The sequence below is a fragment of the Panthera uncia genome (assembly GCF_023721935.1).
Source record: "Panthera uncia isolate 11264 chromosome D3 unlocalized genomic scaffold, Puncia_PCG_1.0 HiC_scaffold_8, whole genome shotgun sequence".
In the NCBI taxonomy this organism is placed as follows: domain Eukaryota; kingdom Metazoa; phylum Chordata; class Mammalia; order Carnivora; family Felidae; genus Panthera; species Panthera uncia.
In genome coordinates, this window is record NW_026057586.1 from 77,694,628 (window position 1) to 77,713,264 (window position 18,637).

Sequence of the window (18,637 nt, forward strand, 5' to 3'; positions counted from 1 at the left end):
TATGTATAATAAAAATAAAAATCCGATATCCGGTTTCTCTTGAAAGGAGACCTTTGGTTTTATTTGTTTGTTTTGGTTTTTTTAATCAAATTTTGTTTGTTTGTTTAGAATAGAATTTAGTGATTCATCACTTACATGTAACACCCAGTGCTCGTCCCATGAAAGGAGACCTTTGAGCCAGACACGGGCTCGCCTGTTGGCCACGGTCTCCACCCAGCCAGTTTAGTCCCTGCTGGGCCTTTGTGGACATTGGAGTTTGCAGTCTGTTTATGACTGAACTACTGTCTCCACATATGGACCCAGACTTGCTGCAGCTTCTGGCCTCCCGGAATGGCTCACTCCTTCCACTGACCCCTAACTCCAGAGCAGAGGTGACACTCCCATGTCCCTTCCCTCCTCGCTCAGGTTTGGCTCCAAAGCCCACACAGAGAGGCTGGAAGAGGTCAACAAAGAGATCGAAACCACCGGCACCTACCAGCTCAAAGACACGGAGCTCATCTACGGGGCCAAGCATGCCTGGCGGAACGCTTCGCGCTGCGTGGGCAGGATCCAGTGGTCCAAGCTGCAGGTAGGCAGTGAGGCTCTTTGGTGGGTGGGGAGGGATGGAGCTGTACAAAGGGTCTGGTCTCGCCAAGGCCACCTGGAGGGTATGGCGAAGTCCCAGATGGTAGGCATGGGGTCCCAGATTCTCGGATCGGGACTCAATCTGCTTCATAGTCGTGTCTCACTTAGCCAACATGCTGGGGATTTTTTTAATGTTTACTTATTTTTATTTTGGGAGAGAATATGAGTGGGGGAGGGGCAGAGAGAGAGGGAGAGAGCAGGCTCTCTGTCCCAAGCTCTACAGTGTTAGCACATGGAGCCCCATGTGGGGCTCGATCTCACGAACCGTGAGATCGTGCCCTGAGCCGAAATCAAGAGTCAGACACTCAACCGACTGAGCCACCCAGGTGCCCCAACACGGTTTTTTTTTTTAAAAAAAAGCAACTTGCTCGTCTCTTGGTAAGGCTGATGCTCTCCAGTTTACCACAGACCCCACCACTCTCTTTTGTATTCCACCTACTCTCTGCGTATTTATATTATCCACCTACTCCCTGACAGCATTAGATTCTGTGTCCCCTGATACGATTTCTGCCCCCCTGGGGAATAGTTTGAAGTCAGAAGTAGAATAGTTATCAAGGTCAGCGGGGTTCTGTTTGATTTTTCTTTGTTTTGTTTTGAAATCCCTCATCCCTAGTAACCTAGCAGAAAATACATGCAGCCCACTGAGGTCTCCCCTTTGCTCATCACCCCTTAACCACGTTCATGTACACACCAGGCCTGCCTTCAGGGGATTCTTCCTGGTTTGACTGACCGTGGTTATTAGGATGGGAAAAAGAAACCGTAAAACCCAGCCCTGATCACATTAGGGGAGCGCTCCCTACTCTGGCGGGACAGCAGGTGGCATGGGCTCCGGGTTCTCGTCCCCGTGGGAAGGCTGCACCGGGGGAGCTGGGGAGGGAAGGAGGAGGCACCCGTTCTCACCGTGCATCCTTCGCAGGTGTTCGATGCCCGCGACTGCACCACGGCTCACGGGATGTTCAACTACATCTGCAACCACATCAAGTATGCCACCAACAAAGGGAACCTCAGGTGAGCCCGCCAGCCCCGGGGAGCGGGGTCTGATGTCCCCAAAGCGTCGGCCCTTGGGTGTGGAGTTGGCTCACCGGCCGAGGAAATGCTCTCCCTCTCCTCTCGGGGAGACGTGCCAAGCCTCGAGAGGGGGCCTGGCTTCTTGTCCCACCTGCCGTGTCCTGTCTCTTCCGTGGCTTGCAAAGCTACAGCAACCCAAATCACGTTCAACCCTCACAGTTCGGTATCACCTGTGGAGGGGGCAGGAAGGGGTGTTTCCCTTTCCAGGACTCGGAAAGTCCCATTGCCAACAGTGACCTGCTTTTACCAGCTCTCGGTCTTTTGCCTGCATTTCAAAGACAGTTTCTCTTCCTGCCGCTGGGGGCACTGTTCCTTCAGGTTCGGCCAAGCCAAGCCACACCTTGGATTCCTCTTGCCCAAAGAACAAAGCCCCAGGGAGGAAGCGAAGGCAGGGAGGCACCATGTGAGCTGGTGGCTTCCACACTGGCAAGTTGCAGCTAGAAGGCGACAGCTGGGGCCCCGCAGCCCAACGGTTAGATTTGTTAATCCCGTGCAATCAGTCCTTGTCCCAGCTGCTGAGGACCAGCCCCACGGTGGGGCCATGTGGGCCACTGCAGGGATATTCCCACAAGCCCCAGGCTGCACTGCGTCACCCCCATAGTGGCTTGTTTGTATGAAGCATGGGTTTTCCTGGATGTGTCCCTTCCTTGAGAAGGAAACAGTGTCCCAGCTGAGCCTACCACTAGGAAAAGGGCCTGTAATATAAGCCCAGAGCCTGCTCGGGGAATTAGTATTTAGATCTTTTCCTGAAAGACCTCACCCCTCAGAGAACATCTTCTTGAGATCTTCTATTTAAAAAATATTCAGCTGATTCCTTTTTTTTTTTACAATTTTTTTAAAATTTTATTTGAGAGAGAGAGAGAGAGAGAGAGAGAGAGAGAGAGAATCCCAAGCAGACTCCATTTTCAGCATGGAGCCTGATGGAGGGCTCAATCCAACAACCATGAAACAGTGACCTGAGCCGAAATCAAGAGTCAGACACTCAACAGACTAAGCGATCCAGGCACCCCATTTTTTTTCACAAGTTTTTAAAAATGTTTTTGATATTTATTTTTGAGAGCGAGAGAGAGAATGAATCTGCGAGGTGCGGGAGGGGCAGAGAGAGAGGGAGACAGAGGATCTCTGCCCTGACTTCCCGAGAGCCCCCACGCGGGGCTCAAACACACGAACCACAAGATCATGACCTGAGCCAAAGTCAGACGCTTAACCGATGGAGCCACCCCAGGTGCCCCCACAAGTTTTAAACCACAAATCTGGATGTAAGAGGGTCTTAAGGGAATGTGCACCATCTATAGAAATTATCAAAACATAACAGAGGAAGGCAGGCAAGGGAGAAGAAGGGAGGGAAAGAGGGATGTAATTTAAACGGAGCAGGCATTCGATCTGTCGTTCAGTGAAATCATGTTCAGGAGGCATAAGTGTGTTCTATTTCTTCCGTTGGTCTCAGTTCCCGCACATGGAGTAAGCATTCCACACGCTGTGTGTGAGTCTGGTGTTTCTGAACATGCTTTTTAAATACATATATTACACAAACACCCTGTATGTGGTGCTTAACCAAAGAAACGGCAATGTGTTTTGCTGCTGGAGGGAACACTGACCGTTTGACTCGTTCTGTGTTCATCTCCAGTATGGTGCCTTTGCTACAAGATTGTTGAGAGCCCTGTTGGCCCTATACGACTTCTGCCTTCAGCCCCCATTGTAGACTCAGCCCCAGGTACAGCGTCCCATCCCTGCAGCATTAAATGCAATACTGTCTTGCGCACACGGCAAGACCTACATGGGCTCCGAAAGAAGGTAGTCCTGGGAACAGACGAGACAGGAGATGCTTTGTGGACGAGGTGAATCTGAGTCTGGCCTTGAACTTGGGTACATGACAGCAGAGATGGATTCCAGCCAAGATGGGATCGAGTCCCCTGATGAGACTGTTGAGCCGGGATGGCAGGAACTCCTGGTATGAAATAACATTGGAATCACGTCGTAAAGAAGTCATCCTCCTTTCAGTTGCTTTCAGTCCTTCTGATGATCCCCAAATCCCAGTTTGATGATGAGACATAATTAACACCTAACACTGCTGATCTCCCCCTTAGGGGAGCCAGCTGGGTGCCAGCTCGGTGCCTTCCACAAATGACAAATCTTCCTGCAACATAATAACAGTGTATGGTCTCACAGTTGCCAGTTTGGGTAGGTGAGGCCAGTGGCGATCTCCAGTTTTCCTTTAGAGTAAATGAATGTGAGTACAAGGGAAGTTGATTTCTTCTTAGTCCTATGTCTGTACACTTTGGTATGGTACAGGGAGGGGTGGGGGTGGGGCAAGCAGGGGAGAAGTAAGGATGGTGGAAAGAGCAAGAGTGGAAGTTGGGGGGCGCCCGGGTGGCTCAGTCGGTTAAGCGTCCAACTTCGGCTCAGGTCATGATCTCACGGTTCGTGGGGTCGAGCCCCGCGTCGGGCTCTGGGCTGACAGCTCGGAACCTGGAGCCTGCTTCCGATTCTGTGTCTCCCTCTCTCTCTGTTCCTCCCCTACTCTCACTCTGTCTCTCTCTGTCTCTCTCTCCCTCTCAAAAATAAATGAGATAAAAAAAATTTTTTTTTAAAGTGGAAGCTGGAATCAGTGGTATTCACTCTTTGTGGGGAAAGAGGGCCCCCCGTTGTTTCCCTGGAGATTACCGGCTGCCCAAGAACCCCTGGAAAGCTGGCCCAAGCCAAGGGTGTTTCAGAGTCTCCAGTTAGAGCAGCATTCTCCACTCTTAAGCGAGCTAGCGTGGGGCCTCCCATATTCCACCCTTCCTCAGACCAATGGTCCAGTGGAGGGACAGGGCACGGTCCCTCCCTTGCAACAGCGGCTCCGTGGGCCCTTGGGGACCTTGGCACAGAGGTGATCCACCCTGAGCCTCTGTGGGTGGCCTGGATGGCGCCCTTTGCAGTACGTCCACAGGGTGCAAGCCCTGCCCCGATACCACATCTCCCTCTCTCCACCACAGATCCGCCATCACCATATTCCCCCAGAGGACGGACGGCAAGCACGATTTCCGAGTCTGGAACTCTCAGCTCATCCGCTATGCCGGCTACAAGCAGCCTGATGGCTCCATCCTGGGGGACCCAGCCAATGTGGAATTCACAGAGGTGTGTGCCTCCCACCCCGCCCAGTCCCCCAAACTGTCTTCAATAGGCTTTTCTTCGTTTCCTGTTATCATCATAGGGAAAGCAGCCAGAGGGGTACCGTTTACTCCTCTGCAGACCTCCTGCTCCTTCGGGCGGCCCCCAGTCCGGCTGGTTCCCTTACAGCTGGTCATTTGGTCGTTTCCATCCATTACCTCACCCGACCCTCATGATAGGAGCTGTTGTCACCACCACCTCCCCATTCGGTGGCGACGCAGACGGGTAGCACAGGTTAGCCACGGTAGCTTCCAGCGTCTGTGCCCGAGGGAGACGCCACGGGCAGACCCCTGCCTAGAATGATCTCAGGCACACAGCCCGGCACCCCTTTTCCTGATGGCTCACTCATCCCTGGCCGAGGTTCTTCTCTGTTCTTTCCTCAAATGCCACCCCAGTACCTTCTTCAGGACTGAGCTGGCCAGACCAAGCCCTGCTCCACTCCCTGGCTGCCGACTTCATTTGCATGCGGCTTTTCTTATTAAAATGTTATTACCGCGAAGAAGGGGCTGTAACCAGGGCGACCAGGAGTCGCACCTGTGCCGGTTTAGACTCGGCCAGACTCGCGGCTCCACTTGGCTGAGCGCTAACTGCATAGTTGGCTGACCTTGTCTTCATGGCCACCAGAACATAAATGCCACAGCCCCCTCCTTCCCTTCTGTCTCCAGAAACCTCGCTGACTGCACATGTTTGCCTAAGCCCCTGATTTCGAGCTTCCTCTTTCTACTAACACAGCAGAAAGAATCACCCCAAACATAACCACATGACCGTATCTTTCGAAACCCTCTCACTCTGCCCTGGCCAGCGTGGCAGCCGCTGGCCACATGTGGCTAGTGAGCCCTGGAAGTGTGGTGAGTCCAAATGGAGGTGCGTCCTAAGCTAAGTGCAAACCACACACCGGGTCTCAAAGACTGAGAACAAAACAGAGAGTAGGAACCACCTCATTAATAATTTTTATCTCAGTTACCTATTGAAATAATATTATAGATAACGGTAGGCTAATCTATTATAGTTATTAATAGTTAATACACCTATTGAGTTAATAACTATATTAAACTTTATGTTAATGTTAAATATCTTTATTATGGTAATATTAATAACATATTTAATCATTTGTCATTAACAAATTAATGATGATTAATACACTTAATTGTATGTTACACAGTGTATATTTGACACATTTGTTGGATGAATATATTTCATATTTAACTTTAATGTCAAATATATTCATATATGGATAGCAATACTTTAATTCAATACTAATAAGTTGATATTATTAATCTAATAAAGATTATAATTATGATGATTATTAACTAATAATCAAATAGTGTTGCAACTTTGAAACTGTTGAAATATTATTAAGATGAATATACTATTTAAATTATTTCACCTGATTTTTGTTTGGACTTTTGTTTACTTTTTCTAATGTGGCTACTAGAAGAATGTGTTAATTACCTATGTGGCTTGCTTTATGTTTTGATTGGACAGCTGCTCTAACAGATGCATTTATGCGCAAATTCTGATCATTCCGCCCTCCTCAAATATGATAGGTTTTCTTTATCTCTCAGGGTGCTCAATGCAAACAGTTCCAGAGCGATTTCCTAGGACATGCCAGACCCTGTGCTCGAGGGCGTTACAGACACAACAATCAGATTCAGCTCTTATCCGGGAGTCCCCGGGGCCACAAGAAAAACTCAGAAAACATAACAAAGCACAGTGCAGGAGGACAGATTTGCCTTCTGTCCTGTGGACCGGGAGACGTCACACAGACGTGTGTTGTCAGAACTTTATAGAGGAGATGGCGTGGCCCAGAGCCTCCAGAGAAAGGTGCCGTCGGCAGGCTTGCGTTGGGATCTCTGCCCCTCCCCCCATTGCCATAGCACCTGGAGGGTCTGGGGACAGGTCAGCGGTGGCCGTGGTGTGACCTGGCCGCTTCTGGTTGCAGATCTGTGTGCAGCAGGGCTGGAAACCCCCAAGAGGCCGCTTCGATATCCTGCCACTCCTGCTCCAGGCCAACGGCAACGATCCCGAGCTCTTCCAGATCCCCCCAGAGCTGGTGTTGGAAGTGCCCATCAGGCACCCCAGGTAAGAGGGACTGGCATGGGGTGGGTGAGGGTGGGAGGATTCACCCAGTGCCTCCCCCTGGCCCCCTAACCCCCTGACTCTCCCTCCAGCCCAGACAGAGGCTGAAAGGGGGCCTTGGTTCCTTCCTGGGCCTGGGCAGAGCGGGCATCCCCAGGAATGAGCAAATCCTCCTGGACCAGCCAGGGGGCACCATCTCTTCTGAATCAGAATCTCGCTCCTCCCCCTGCTCCTAAGCAAGCAACCAGAACTTGCCCTTTTTCCAGCCGTATGGGTAGAAAAGCAGAAACACCTCTTGTCTTGTGAGCACTAGAACTGTGTGACCTGATGTGGGTCAAGTCCAAAAGGAATTTGGAGCCAGGAAGGAACTACAAGGGCTGCGCCAGCCGCACCAGCAAAACTCACACTTTGAGGGGCCCCTGGGTGGCTCAGTCGGTTAAGCGTCTGACTTCGGCTCAGGTCACGATCTCACGGTTCGTGGGTTCGAGCCCCACGTCGGGCTCTGTGCTGACAGCTCGGAGCCCAGAGCCCGCTTTGGATTCTGTGTCTCCCTCTCTCTCTGCCCCTCCCCCACTCATGCTCTGTTTCTGTCTCTCAAAAATGAATAAATGTTAAAAAAAAATTAAAAACAAAACACGCTTTGAGAGTGAAGGAGATCCTTAGTGAGACACTATCCTTGGAGGCAAAATCGAGGGGCAGGGTAAGGGAGAGGTGCCCCAAAGCTCAATAATCAAGATAAATATTATTTTAATGTAATATACTTATCAAAATGAATTTCTATATCAAAAATTGGATCCAAATTTAAATTTTTTTATCTGAAAATTTCAAATAAAGACAGGATCCAGTTCAGGGCTGAGATTCAGGTGAAGCAAGCAAGGTAAGTTATGCATGTGCAAGGTGAGACCCGTCTTTATTTAAATTTGGGATATTTTGTTCGCTATGGATTTTTTTTTAACGTTTATTTATTTTTGAGGGAGAGAAAGACAGTGTGTGAGCAGGGGAGGGGCAGAGAGAGAGGGAGGCACAGAATCCGAAGCAGGCTCCAGGCTCCGAGCCATCAGCACAGAGCCTGACGCGGGGCTCGAATTCACAAGCCATGAGATCATGACCTGAGCCGAACTCAGATGCCCATCCAACTGAGCCACCCAAGCATCCCTCATGATGGGTTTTTTTTTCCATTAATTTTGATTTTTTGAAAAACGTTGAGTTAATTTAGAATATAATGTGAATAAAAAGTAGCATTAGACTCAATTCCTCGTTTTGTTGGTGCACCCTTAAATTTTGCATCCAGGGCTAATGCCTTATTTATTTCACCCTAGCCCCAGCCCTGAAGAGGAACCAAGTGCCCTGAGGCTCATGACAATATCTGCCCAATATCTGGGAACTCACCCAGTATCCCTGGTGAAGCCTGGCCTACATTCATTAATGCATTCACTTACTCATTCGCTCATTCAACACAGTTTATTATTCCTGCTCTGGGCCGGCCATTGTAGCTGACTTCATTTCTGCCTCCATGACACTTTTGATCTCAAGGAGAAGAATTTGCACGTCCTGTTACCCAAATAACCACTTAATTCCAATAAAGTGCTGCAAAAGAAATTTTATGATGCCCAGAGGGACAAAGTTGCCCGACCCAACCTAAACTGGGCATCAGAGAAGGGCTTCCAAGAGTAAGCAACATTTTAGCTGACAATTTAAGTTTGGGTAAGGGCTGGACAGACACAGAAGGAAGAGAGAAGATCCCAGGAAGAAGGGACTGCCATGCAAAGGCCCTGAGGTAGGAAGGAATTCGGCAAGACTCCCTTTTCTCCTGGATTAACTTTCAGGGTGGGTTCGGGAGAGAAACAGCAGCCTGGCGCACTGGTTCCCAGGCCTGGATGTTCACCCAAATCACCTGGGAAACATGTTTAAAATGCATATTATCAGACCCAGCCGTGGAGCCTGTGATCCCACAGGTCTAAAGCAGAGCCCAGGAGTCCGGTTCTGACACAGCAAGTCCCGGGAGGTTGCTGGCATTTCTGCATCCCCAGACCAAGGCTGTCCCGCCCACATGTCTGCCTGAGAGACTCCCGCCCCATGGTGAGCAGGGCTGTGTCGCTCTCCACAGGTTTGAGTGGTTCAAGGATCTGGGCCTGAAGTGGTATGGCCTCCCCGCTGTGTCCAACATGCTGCTGGAGATTGGCGGCCTGGAGTTCACCGCCTGTCCCTTCAGCGGCTGGTACATGGGCACAGAGATTGGCGTCCGCGACTATTGTGACAACTCTCGATACAACATCCTGGAGGTGAGGTCCCTCCCCCGCCATCGCGATGGGCCAGCAGAGGGCAGAGGGCGTGGGCCCCACAGTCCTTCCCCACAGCTGAGCTTTGGGGCTTGGAAACTTGGAAACTTCCGCAACCTCGGTGGAGCCCCTGGCAATTCCAGGGCATCCACAGCGTGAACAGCGCATGTCCTGTGGGCAGACACTGTTCCAGGCACCTTGTATGTGTGTGCTCAGTTAATCTCAGCACAACCTCCAGGTATGATAACCCCCATTTCGCAGATGAGGATGCTGAGGCCTTTGGGAGGGTTAAAGTGACAAGCTCAAAGTCACACGGTGGCAGAGCTGGGAAATGAACCCCGTCGGGCTTTAAGGTCCAAGTTCATAACCACCCGGCTACACGGCCTCTTGTTAGAAGGGTTTGAAAACGACCCACGAACCTGGGACATTTCTTGCCTCTTTTCTGAAACACAAGGGAAGGGGGTTGGCAGTGGTTGCCCAGCATCCGCATCAGATCCCCTCCTGGCTGAATCATCCTCATCTGCTGAAGGCTGCTGGGGTGGAGTCCAGAGCTCAGATCTGGAGAATGCATCGGGACAGCTGTGGTCTTGCCAGCAGCCGTTGTCCCTAACAACTGTCTGCTGTGGTGGGTCTTGTTTCGAAAGGAGGCACTGGGAAACAGAAAGGTTAAGCACTGGGCCTATGTCACACAGTAAATCAGGCAAGATTAGAACTCAGAATCAAGGGGCGCCTGGGTGGCTCGGTCGGTTGGGCATCTGACTTCGGCTCAGGTCATGATCTCATGGTTCGTGAATTCGAACCCTGTGTCGGGCTCAAAGCCTGGAGCCTGTTTCGGATTCTGTGTCTCCCTCTGTCTGCCCCTCCCCCACTCACGCTGTGTCTCTCAAAAATGAATACACGTTAAAACGTTTTTTTAAAGAACTCGGAATCAAGCATTAATTAGGTTTATGTGGTTAAAATCCACGGGCGTTCATGTGGATGGACCTTGAAGACATTATGCTAAAGTGGGTTAAGTCAGACAGGGACAAATACTATATGATACATACCGCTCATATGTGGAATCTAAAAAAGCCAGACTCATAAAAAAGAGAATTGAACGCTGGTCACCGGGAGCTGGGGGGGGGGGGGGGGGGAGGGGGAGTTAGGGAGGAGGTGTTTAAGAGTACAATCTTGCAGCGTAAAGATAAGTAAATTCTGGAAATCTAAGGCACAGAAGGGTAATTATAATCCACAATCCACTGAATTGTATACTTCAAAGTTGCTAAGAGACTAGATCTTAATTGTTCCCACCACAGAAAAAGAAATAATAATTATGTGACATGACAGAGGTGTTAGCTAGCAGTGGTAATCATATTGCAACACATGAATGTATCAAACCAACACCTCAAATTTGTACCCCTTAAACTCACACAACGTTGTATGCCAACTGTGTCTCAACGTTTTTTAAAAATTCCATAGGTATTAGCTTGGAAATTGAAGCCCGGGGTCCTCAGCCTTGCCACACACCGGAGTCACCTAGGGAACTTCATTATTGCCAGATTCCCACTCACCGGGATTCAGATATCGTTGCTCAAGGATGGGGCCTCGATACCAGCATTTTTCAGAGCTCCCCAGAAGATTCTAGAGGGCAGCCACTGATCTGTACAAACTTCTGGCAGGAAAGGAAGAGACATTTCAGGCAATTTCCATAGATGTGCCTCAAGTCACATTGGGGATTTTTAAAAATCACATCTTTTTTTTTTTCCTGCAAATGCTTTCCATTCTTTTAAGCAAAAGAATGCTGTAGACGTAACAGTCTCAGCATAATGGCTACACATGCTTTCCTCTCTCACAAAATTACTCGAGTTTTTAATGTATTTATGTAAAGCAGCGAATTTCGTTCTTTCTCTCTCTCTGTGTGTGTGTGTGTGTGTGTGTGTGTGTGTGTGTGTGTGTCACTATCAAAGGACCACAGAGGAACCTAACGCCTCGGCCTCAAAGAATGAATTAATATGAGATCTGCTTTTCATGATTCCTGCTTACATTTTGATTGCAGAGAGTTGTTCCCGAGTAACTCAGATGAGATCCTCTCTCACTCCAGCCCTCCAGGCCCAACGGCTGTTATGTACGAATGTTGAGAGCAGGGCTGGGAAACAGTTTACCCAGACCTGAGAAACTGTCGTGTGCCAGCCCCGTAATGAGACCTGGGCTCCCACAAGTGACTGGAATTGACAGAGGAAGGAACAGCAAGGCTCTAATTAATGAATTTGCTCTTGGGTGTTTCCCACTCCTGACATCAGCTCCTGAGTCGTAACATAAATGTCAGGAGGTTTTTATTTTGTTTTTTTTTCCAATAGTTTTGCCAAAGGAGTCGGCCGGCTATGGCGGCAGCTCTCGGGTCCTTGGACGTTATGCGTCTGCCTGGGCTCCGGCTCTGAGGCCAGCTGGCTTTCTGGACCTCTCTGAGCCTCAGTTTCCTCATCTGTTAGATGGAGTCAGACAGGTGTCCGCCTGAGGTCAAAGCGCCCATGATCTGGACCCCAAGTGTGGAGCAGGATCAGTGGAAAGCTTTTCCTTCTAGAAGGCAGATGATGTCACTCTCAGACCCACTCTTCTGCTTAAAACCCTCCGAAGACTCTTTCCATGCTACAATATTGGGAATAAAATCTTGACTCCTGGGCTCATCCCAGATCCTGCACGATCCAGTCCTGCCTTTATCTCCCACCAACTCCCCTGGCTCACTACCCACCCCTCAATACACCAGCCTTCTTTCTGTATCTCAGATGGTGGAAGCCTGATCCCACCACAGGGTCTTTGCACATACTGTCCTCTCTGTCTACAGCCTTCCTCCGTAGATCTGAAGATGTCTTGCTTCTCATTATTTTGGTCCCACCTGGTATGCCACCTCCACAGTCGGTCCTCCCTGACTGTCCTGGCTAAATCCGGCCCCCGTATTCCTCTTCATCTCATATCCTTGTCTTATTTTCTCCCTAAATAGTAAATGTCTCTCTCCCCCACTAGAAGGTAAACTCAGAGGGGTGGCTGGGTGGCTCAGTCAAGCGTCCTACTTCGGCTCAGGTCACGATTTCGCGGTTCATGAGTTCGAGTCCCACGTTGGGCTCTGTGCTGCCAGCTCGGAGCCTGGAGCCTGCTTTGGATGCTGCGTCTCCCCCTCTCTCTCTGCCCCTCCTCCACTTACATTCTGTCTGTCTCTCTCTCTCTCTCAAAAATAAACATTAAAAAAGTTCAAATAAAATAAAATAATAAATACATAAAAAAGAAAGAAAGGAAACTCAGAAATAAAAGGGCCGTCCACGTCTCTCTAGTTTCCTGCTACCAGTCGGTTCTCCATTAAAAAAAAAAAAAATCTTTTGAATGAGTTCATCAGTCCGGCAATGAGTTGACTAATTCGTTAAGAAATTCATCAGTGACCACTAGCCAGCCCTGTCTCTCCACGGGTGCCCCAGCCTGTGAGTCTGTGTTTCCTTCCTCTTCCAGGAAGTGGCCAAGAACATGAACTTGGACATGAGGAAGACGTCCTCCCTGTGGAAGGACCAAGCACTGGTGGAAATCAACATTGCTGTTCTCTACAGCTTCCAGGTAGCACAGCACACACGTCCCGGAGGGGAACTAAAACGCCTCCAAGGTGTGGAGCAGACGGTTGTGAGACCTGGCTCCCGGGGGGGGGGGGGGGGTGGCACCAACGAGGTCCACTTCCCATCACGTACACCTAATCTCCATTTTGGATCTTGGGTGGGGACCATTGGAGGAAGCAGTAATAGGTGGGGGAGGGGAGCTGTGACCTGTTGCTTATGATCGATGACAATTGGGCTGGCAGGCTGCCTCCTTTGTGTCCTGCCCACCTCTTCGGGGTTCAGACTATCACACAACAGACACAAGTACTCATCCTCATTAACCAGACACGCACAGGCTTCTCAACGCGTGGTGCTGTGGTAAATGATATTATGTAGGATGAGTTTAGAATTTATCATCTAAACCATGATACTCGTGTTTAAGTTTAGTTTATTTATTTTGAGAGAGAGAGAGAGAGAGAGAGCATGCATTGCAAGCAAGGGAGGGGCAGAGAGGGAGAGAGGGAGAGAGAGAGAAACCCAATGCAGGGCCTGAACTCATGAACCGTGAGATCATGATCTGAGCCGTAATCAAGAGTTGGACGCTTAGTTGACTGACCGCCCGGGTGCCCCAAACCATGATCCTTTTGAGGGCAAAAGGAAGACACTGCTGATAATAATGCCAGGGTGATGGGCGTAAGCTGGCGTTCTCCTGGGCAAACCTGTCGACTGCAGAGTAGAGCTCACGCTCTGTTAACAGAGCTCAGCTCTATCCTCTGGGGGCTGAGTCTGGGAAGCTAGACCCTCCTAGACACGCACGGAAGGCACACAGAGAATGAACGCATCACGTCATCGGGGCACACGAATGTGAACTGCAGGCCCCCAGGTCAGGAGCAGGGAAAATGGATACGCTGAGGAATATCCCAGGGAAGAGACAGGCTGAGATGGCCTGAGACGGAAGCAAGCCCCCTCTCCTCTCTCTCGGCCATGGGCGAGTGAGGCCTCGGGAGACGTTGAGGAGGATGGAGTGTGGTTCAGTGGGCTTGAGACAGCAGGGATGTGAGCAGGATGAGTGGCTGAGGACGGAAAGTGGGCAGAGAGGGGAAGCACTGTTTACACACGGTGGGAATCCAGACCGGCCCACCAGAGGGGGCCCGGGGCCGGTTATCCAGATTTGCAGTCCACCCAGCTCTATTGGGATTTCTGCCTCGTGGTGTTAATAAACCCATCCTTGGGGCGCCTGGGTGGCTCAGTCTTTAAGGCATCTGACTTCGGCTCAGGTTATGATCTCACAGTTAGTGAGTTCGAGTCCCACATCGGGTGAACATAAGCCCCACTTCAGGTGAGCCCTCTCTCTCTCTCTCTCTCTCTCTCTCTCTCTCTCTTCCCCTCCCCTTCCTCCCTCCTTCCCTTCATCCCTCCATCTCTCTCTCTCTCTTCCTCTGCCCCTTCTGGGATTCTCTCTCTCTCTCTGTCTTCCCCCTTGCTCACTTGCGCCCTCTCTCTCTCTCTCTCTCAAAAACTAAATAAATGGATAAATAAACCCATCCTTAATACTTAAAATTCTTCACTTTAAGAGGATTCTGTATCACTGCCATAAATGGAGAGTATCGGTTGCCATAAATAGAAGGTAATTATAATATTAAATTAATCAGCAAATAAACAAAAGGAAAACAACACAGAGTTGTCAAATTCTAGCTAAATGCTGCCTGAGGTTCCTCTCTCTTATTTAAAAAAAAAAAAGGGAGGGAGGGAGAAAGGAGAGAGGAAAATTGGCAAGAGAGGTATTAAAAGGTGTATTAGCGTCAAAAGGAGACTCTTTCCTGGATGTGAGTGAGAGAGAGATGCAGAGAATCAGCTCACAAGGACTCGCAGCATCTCCAGGACCACCCTTTGGGAAGCGCTCCCCGTGGAGAAGGGAGTCCCAGAAATACCCCAGCTCCCCTCCCGCCTGACTGTGCCCCCTCTCCTCCCGCAGAGTGACAAAGTGACCATCGTTGACCACCACTCTGCCACCGAGTCCTTCATCAAGCACATGGAGAATGAATACCGCTGCCGGGGGGGCTGCCCCGCCGACTGGGTGTGGATTGTGCCCCCCATGTCTGGCAGTGTCACCCCTGTCTTCCACCAGGAGATGCTCAACTACCGACTCACCCCGTCCTTCGAATACCAGGTCCCGCCCCTTCCGGCCTCTTTTGTGCTAAGTCTCCAATACCTGGTATATGCATGTTTGGCTCCAAGCATGTCTCAACTCAGACTTCCTCTGCGGACGCTCAAGTGCTCCATAGTCCACGTGGCTAGCGGCTACCATATTGGACAGCGCGGCCCTAGCCAGAACACTAATGGAGACAAAGGGAGTAGTCAGGGGTCCCCAGGAGAGGGCTGCAGAGGGACCAAGGGCTGAGTGAGAAGGTCTAGCAGGACAACACAGGCAGACTGGACCGGCCACTCGGGGCAAGGACCGCTGTGGTCACTGCCGGCAGATCTCCTCCCTTCAGGGGCTGAGGGTTGGGCATAGCTGGGCAGCCACAAGTACCCAGGGAGTCCCGAGCCTCTCCCAAGAGGAGCCAGATTTGCTCACTGCAGTGACCATCGTCCTCTCTTCCTAGCCTGAGCCTTGGAACACCCACGTCTGGAAAGGCACCAATGGAACCCCCACAAAGCGGCGAGCCATCGGCTTCAAGAAGCTGGCAGAGTAAGTCTCCTGGAAATAGGTGGGGACTGGAGGTGCCTCCAAACTCGGAGAGCCCCAGAGAAGGAGGCTGGGCAGATGCCTATGCCTCTGACCTTTTGTGCGATGTGAGTTCTCCATTTTCTCTGACCACCTCGTGCCTTCTGTGCCTGAGGGCCTGAGATATGGATGTTGCGCCAACCTTTTTTCCTTCCCAACCTCACTTTCCTCACCTCTGTTTCCTAAATTCTTGTCTTAGAGGCAATGGCATTTTGATAAACCAGCTGTTCTAATAATAATAATAACAACAACAACAGATGTGTAACATTTGTCCATTTCCAGGGTGTAAATACTCCCCCCATGGCCAATTTCAAGCTGCTAACAGGAAGTCACTGAACCCAGAGGAGGGAGGAGCTGGTACAAACCAACCCGGGAGGGCTCTCTCTCTCTCAGGGCTGAACTCTAACATCGCTCCTTCAGTCATTCATTCATTCATTTGGCCAACAAGTGAATACCGAGTGCCTCTTCTGTGCCAGGCACTGTGCTAGGCTCCAGCAATGCCTGATAAGCCAGTTAAATGATGTTCTTGTCAAAGCTCAAAGCCATTCACTTGTCCAAGAATCACACAAATACAGTGCGCCATTGAGGAATGGTTTCGTGGTGCCGTAAATAGACCGAACCCAGTTTGGGATGTCAGAGAGGGCTTCCTTCAGAAGATGACAATTGGGCTGAAGAATGAGATGAATAGACTAAGCTGAGCAAAGGAGAAGAGAGAAGGGTCTTATGGGCCAAGGCCACTGAAGAGTAATAGGCCTGAAGAATGTGTGGCCAGCCAAAGGACCCTCTGACAAGTGAGGTGGGGCTGACCGAGATGATCGAATGGGGATGCCAGCCTTCTCCTAAAGAAAGCGAATTCCACTGGCCCCTTCAGCAGAGACCCCTGTTTGGAGTTAAACTGCTGGCACAGAAGCTAGGCATGCACTGAGCTGCTCCTCCATCGGCCCTCTTGGGTCCAGAACTCTCTGGATACAATCCCTAGATGTACAACAGGTGCCATGCAGGCCACAGACCCCAGAAGCGAGGGCTGTGGATCCCACAGGGACTCAAACCCAGGTCCTGGCTCCATTCCTATGGCCCAGAGCACCTGTCTCCCTCTCTCCCTCCTTTCTCCCTCCTTCCACCTAACCCCATCTCCCAGCCAAAAGAGAACACATCAGCAGCCATTCTTTCCTAACAAGAGAATCACAGATATTGTCAGGGAGAGCAGCCTTTGGCTTCAGTTCGGTTCAACTGTTTCTGGGAGAAGGGAGGAAGAAATCTAAAACATTAATTGCACTATTAAGTGAGGGGTAGAAACAATGGGAGTTAATTATAGATGCTTTTTTATGCTCCAGTCATTCAAAGGGAATCCTCCAGGCACCTTTTATTCTTTTCTGTTTCTCCCCCTTGGCTCAGAATGCTCCTGCAATGTGGGTGGTTTCCCTGATTCTAAAAAATGATGAATTTACCATCAATAATCCCCAGGTGGGGGTAATTAGCGATTTGTCTACTCTGAGGTTCCTAATAGAGCCGGGATGCTGGCTCAGAAGGTGAGCCCAGCCATTCCAGAGCCACTGCCTGTCTGCCACCCCGGTGCCCTGGTGGATGGGAAGAAAGGAACACTGGCTCTGAATTCTCCATTTAGCAAGAAAGAGCCTCGACTTGATATTTCAACTCCCCAGGGCTCCGGTGGTAGCAGCATCTTTAAAAATCATCCCTTCTTTTGATATTTATTTAGTGCCTATTAGATATCAGACTCTGTGCGAGACTCTGAATATGCAAGCGTGACTAAACCAGACTAGTCCTTCCTTTGTGGATCTATAAACCTCTAAATTTCCTTCTAATTCAATGCCTGGTGATTTATTAGTGATTCTCTCTCTCTCTCTCTCTCTCTCTCTCTCTCTCTCTTTCACACACACACACACACACACACACACACAAATGTAAGCCCCGTGACACCTACTTTTTTATGTTCTTTAGCTCCTATAACTATACCTAGCAGATGTTCTGCACTCAACAAATGTTTAATTAATGAACAAATGAATGAATGAATGAATGATTGTCTTCGGGGGCAATGCTTGGCAAACCAAGGTTCTCAAGACTAGGTTTGGACAACCAAGCAACAAACTAACAAAACCAACCATGGTTTTAAACTTGGGCTTCTAGTGTCCCTAAAACTTTCGAGGATCATGGTTCTGGCCCCAAAGTTCCAGCCTAGCATCTTCCCTTTTTTCTACATTTCCCATTTTCCTCTCCATTCTTTTCTCTCCAGAGCCGTCAAGTTCTCAGCCAAGCTTATGGGGCAGGCAATGGCCAAGAGGGTCAAGGCGACCATCCTTTATGCCACAGAGACGGGCAAGTCGCAGGCCTATGCTAAAACCTTGTGTGAGATCTTCAAACATGCCTTTGATGCCAAGGTGAGTAGGGGGAAGCGCCAGCTCCCTGGCCCCCGTGGTACGTATAGTTGGAAGGGGAGAGAGTGGAGTCAACAGAGAAGAACCTTTGAGAATGGATGATAGCACATCCCGAGGTAGCCATCAACACACATATGCACATCCACCTAAATTTCAGGGGACTTTGATGTCCTCTCTTCCCATGACCTTCTAGGAGTCTAGGAGTCCGCAAAATGAAACCCCATCTCAGAGCAAAATCTTAGAGGGTTTATGAAAAAAAAAACAAAACATTCTGGGGTCAGCTTGGGAAGCTCTGCATTAAACACAGTTCAGTGGGTTTCTTTGCTGAATGACTTCTTGGAGGCTTGAATTTGCAAGTCTGTACGGCTGACCCTTGAAAAACATCGGGGTTAGGGGCACTGAAAATCCACATGCATCTTTTGACTCTCAAAAACTTAACTACCAATAGCCTATTGTTGACCAGAAGCCTTACTGGTAGCATGAACAGTTGATTGACATGTTTTGTATGTTACATGTATTATTACCATATTCTTACAATGAAGTAAGCTAGAGAAAGGAAAATGTTATTAAAAAACCATAAGGAAGAGAAAATGCATTGACAGTACTGTATTTATCGGAAAAAATCCACGTGTAAGTGGACACACAATTCAAACCCATGTTGTTTTAGGTCAGCTGTATTCTAATCTCCCAATGAGAAGGGGATAGAATATAAACATGTTTGTGCATGGCTCACTTTTTTTTTTTTTAATTTTTTTTAAC

General features: G+C 49.5%; 1 protein-coding gene across 1 annotated transcript in view; it reads left to right on the plus strand.

Annotated features, from left to right (window-relative positions):
- NOS1 (nitric oxide synthase 1) overlaps positions 1–18,637 on the plus strand; it is an 89,932-nt gene that overhangs the window by 38,839 nt on the left and 32,456 nt on the right. The window contains exons 5-13 of the mRNA XM_049619271.1: positions 406–568; positions 1,541–1,632; positions 4,671–4,812; positions 6,788–6,927; positions 9,032–9,206; positions 12,681–12,782; positions 14,733–14,927; positions 15,364–15,449; positions 17,737–17,881. Of these exons, the coding sequence (XP_049475228.1) occupies positions 406–568; positions 1,541–1,632; positions 4,671–4,812; positions 6,788–6,927; positions 9,032–9,206; positions 12,681–12,782; positions 14,733–14,927; positions 15,364–15,449; positions 17,737–17,881 (1,240 nt within the window). The remainder of the gene's footprint in view (positions 1–405; positions 569–1,540; positions 1,633–4,670; positions 4,813–6,787; positions 6,928–9,031; positions 9,207–12,680; positions 12,783–14,732; positions 14,928–15,363; positions 15,450–17,736; positions 17,882–18,637) is intronic.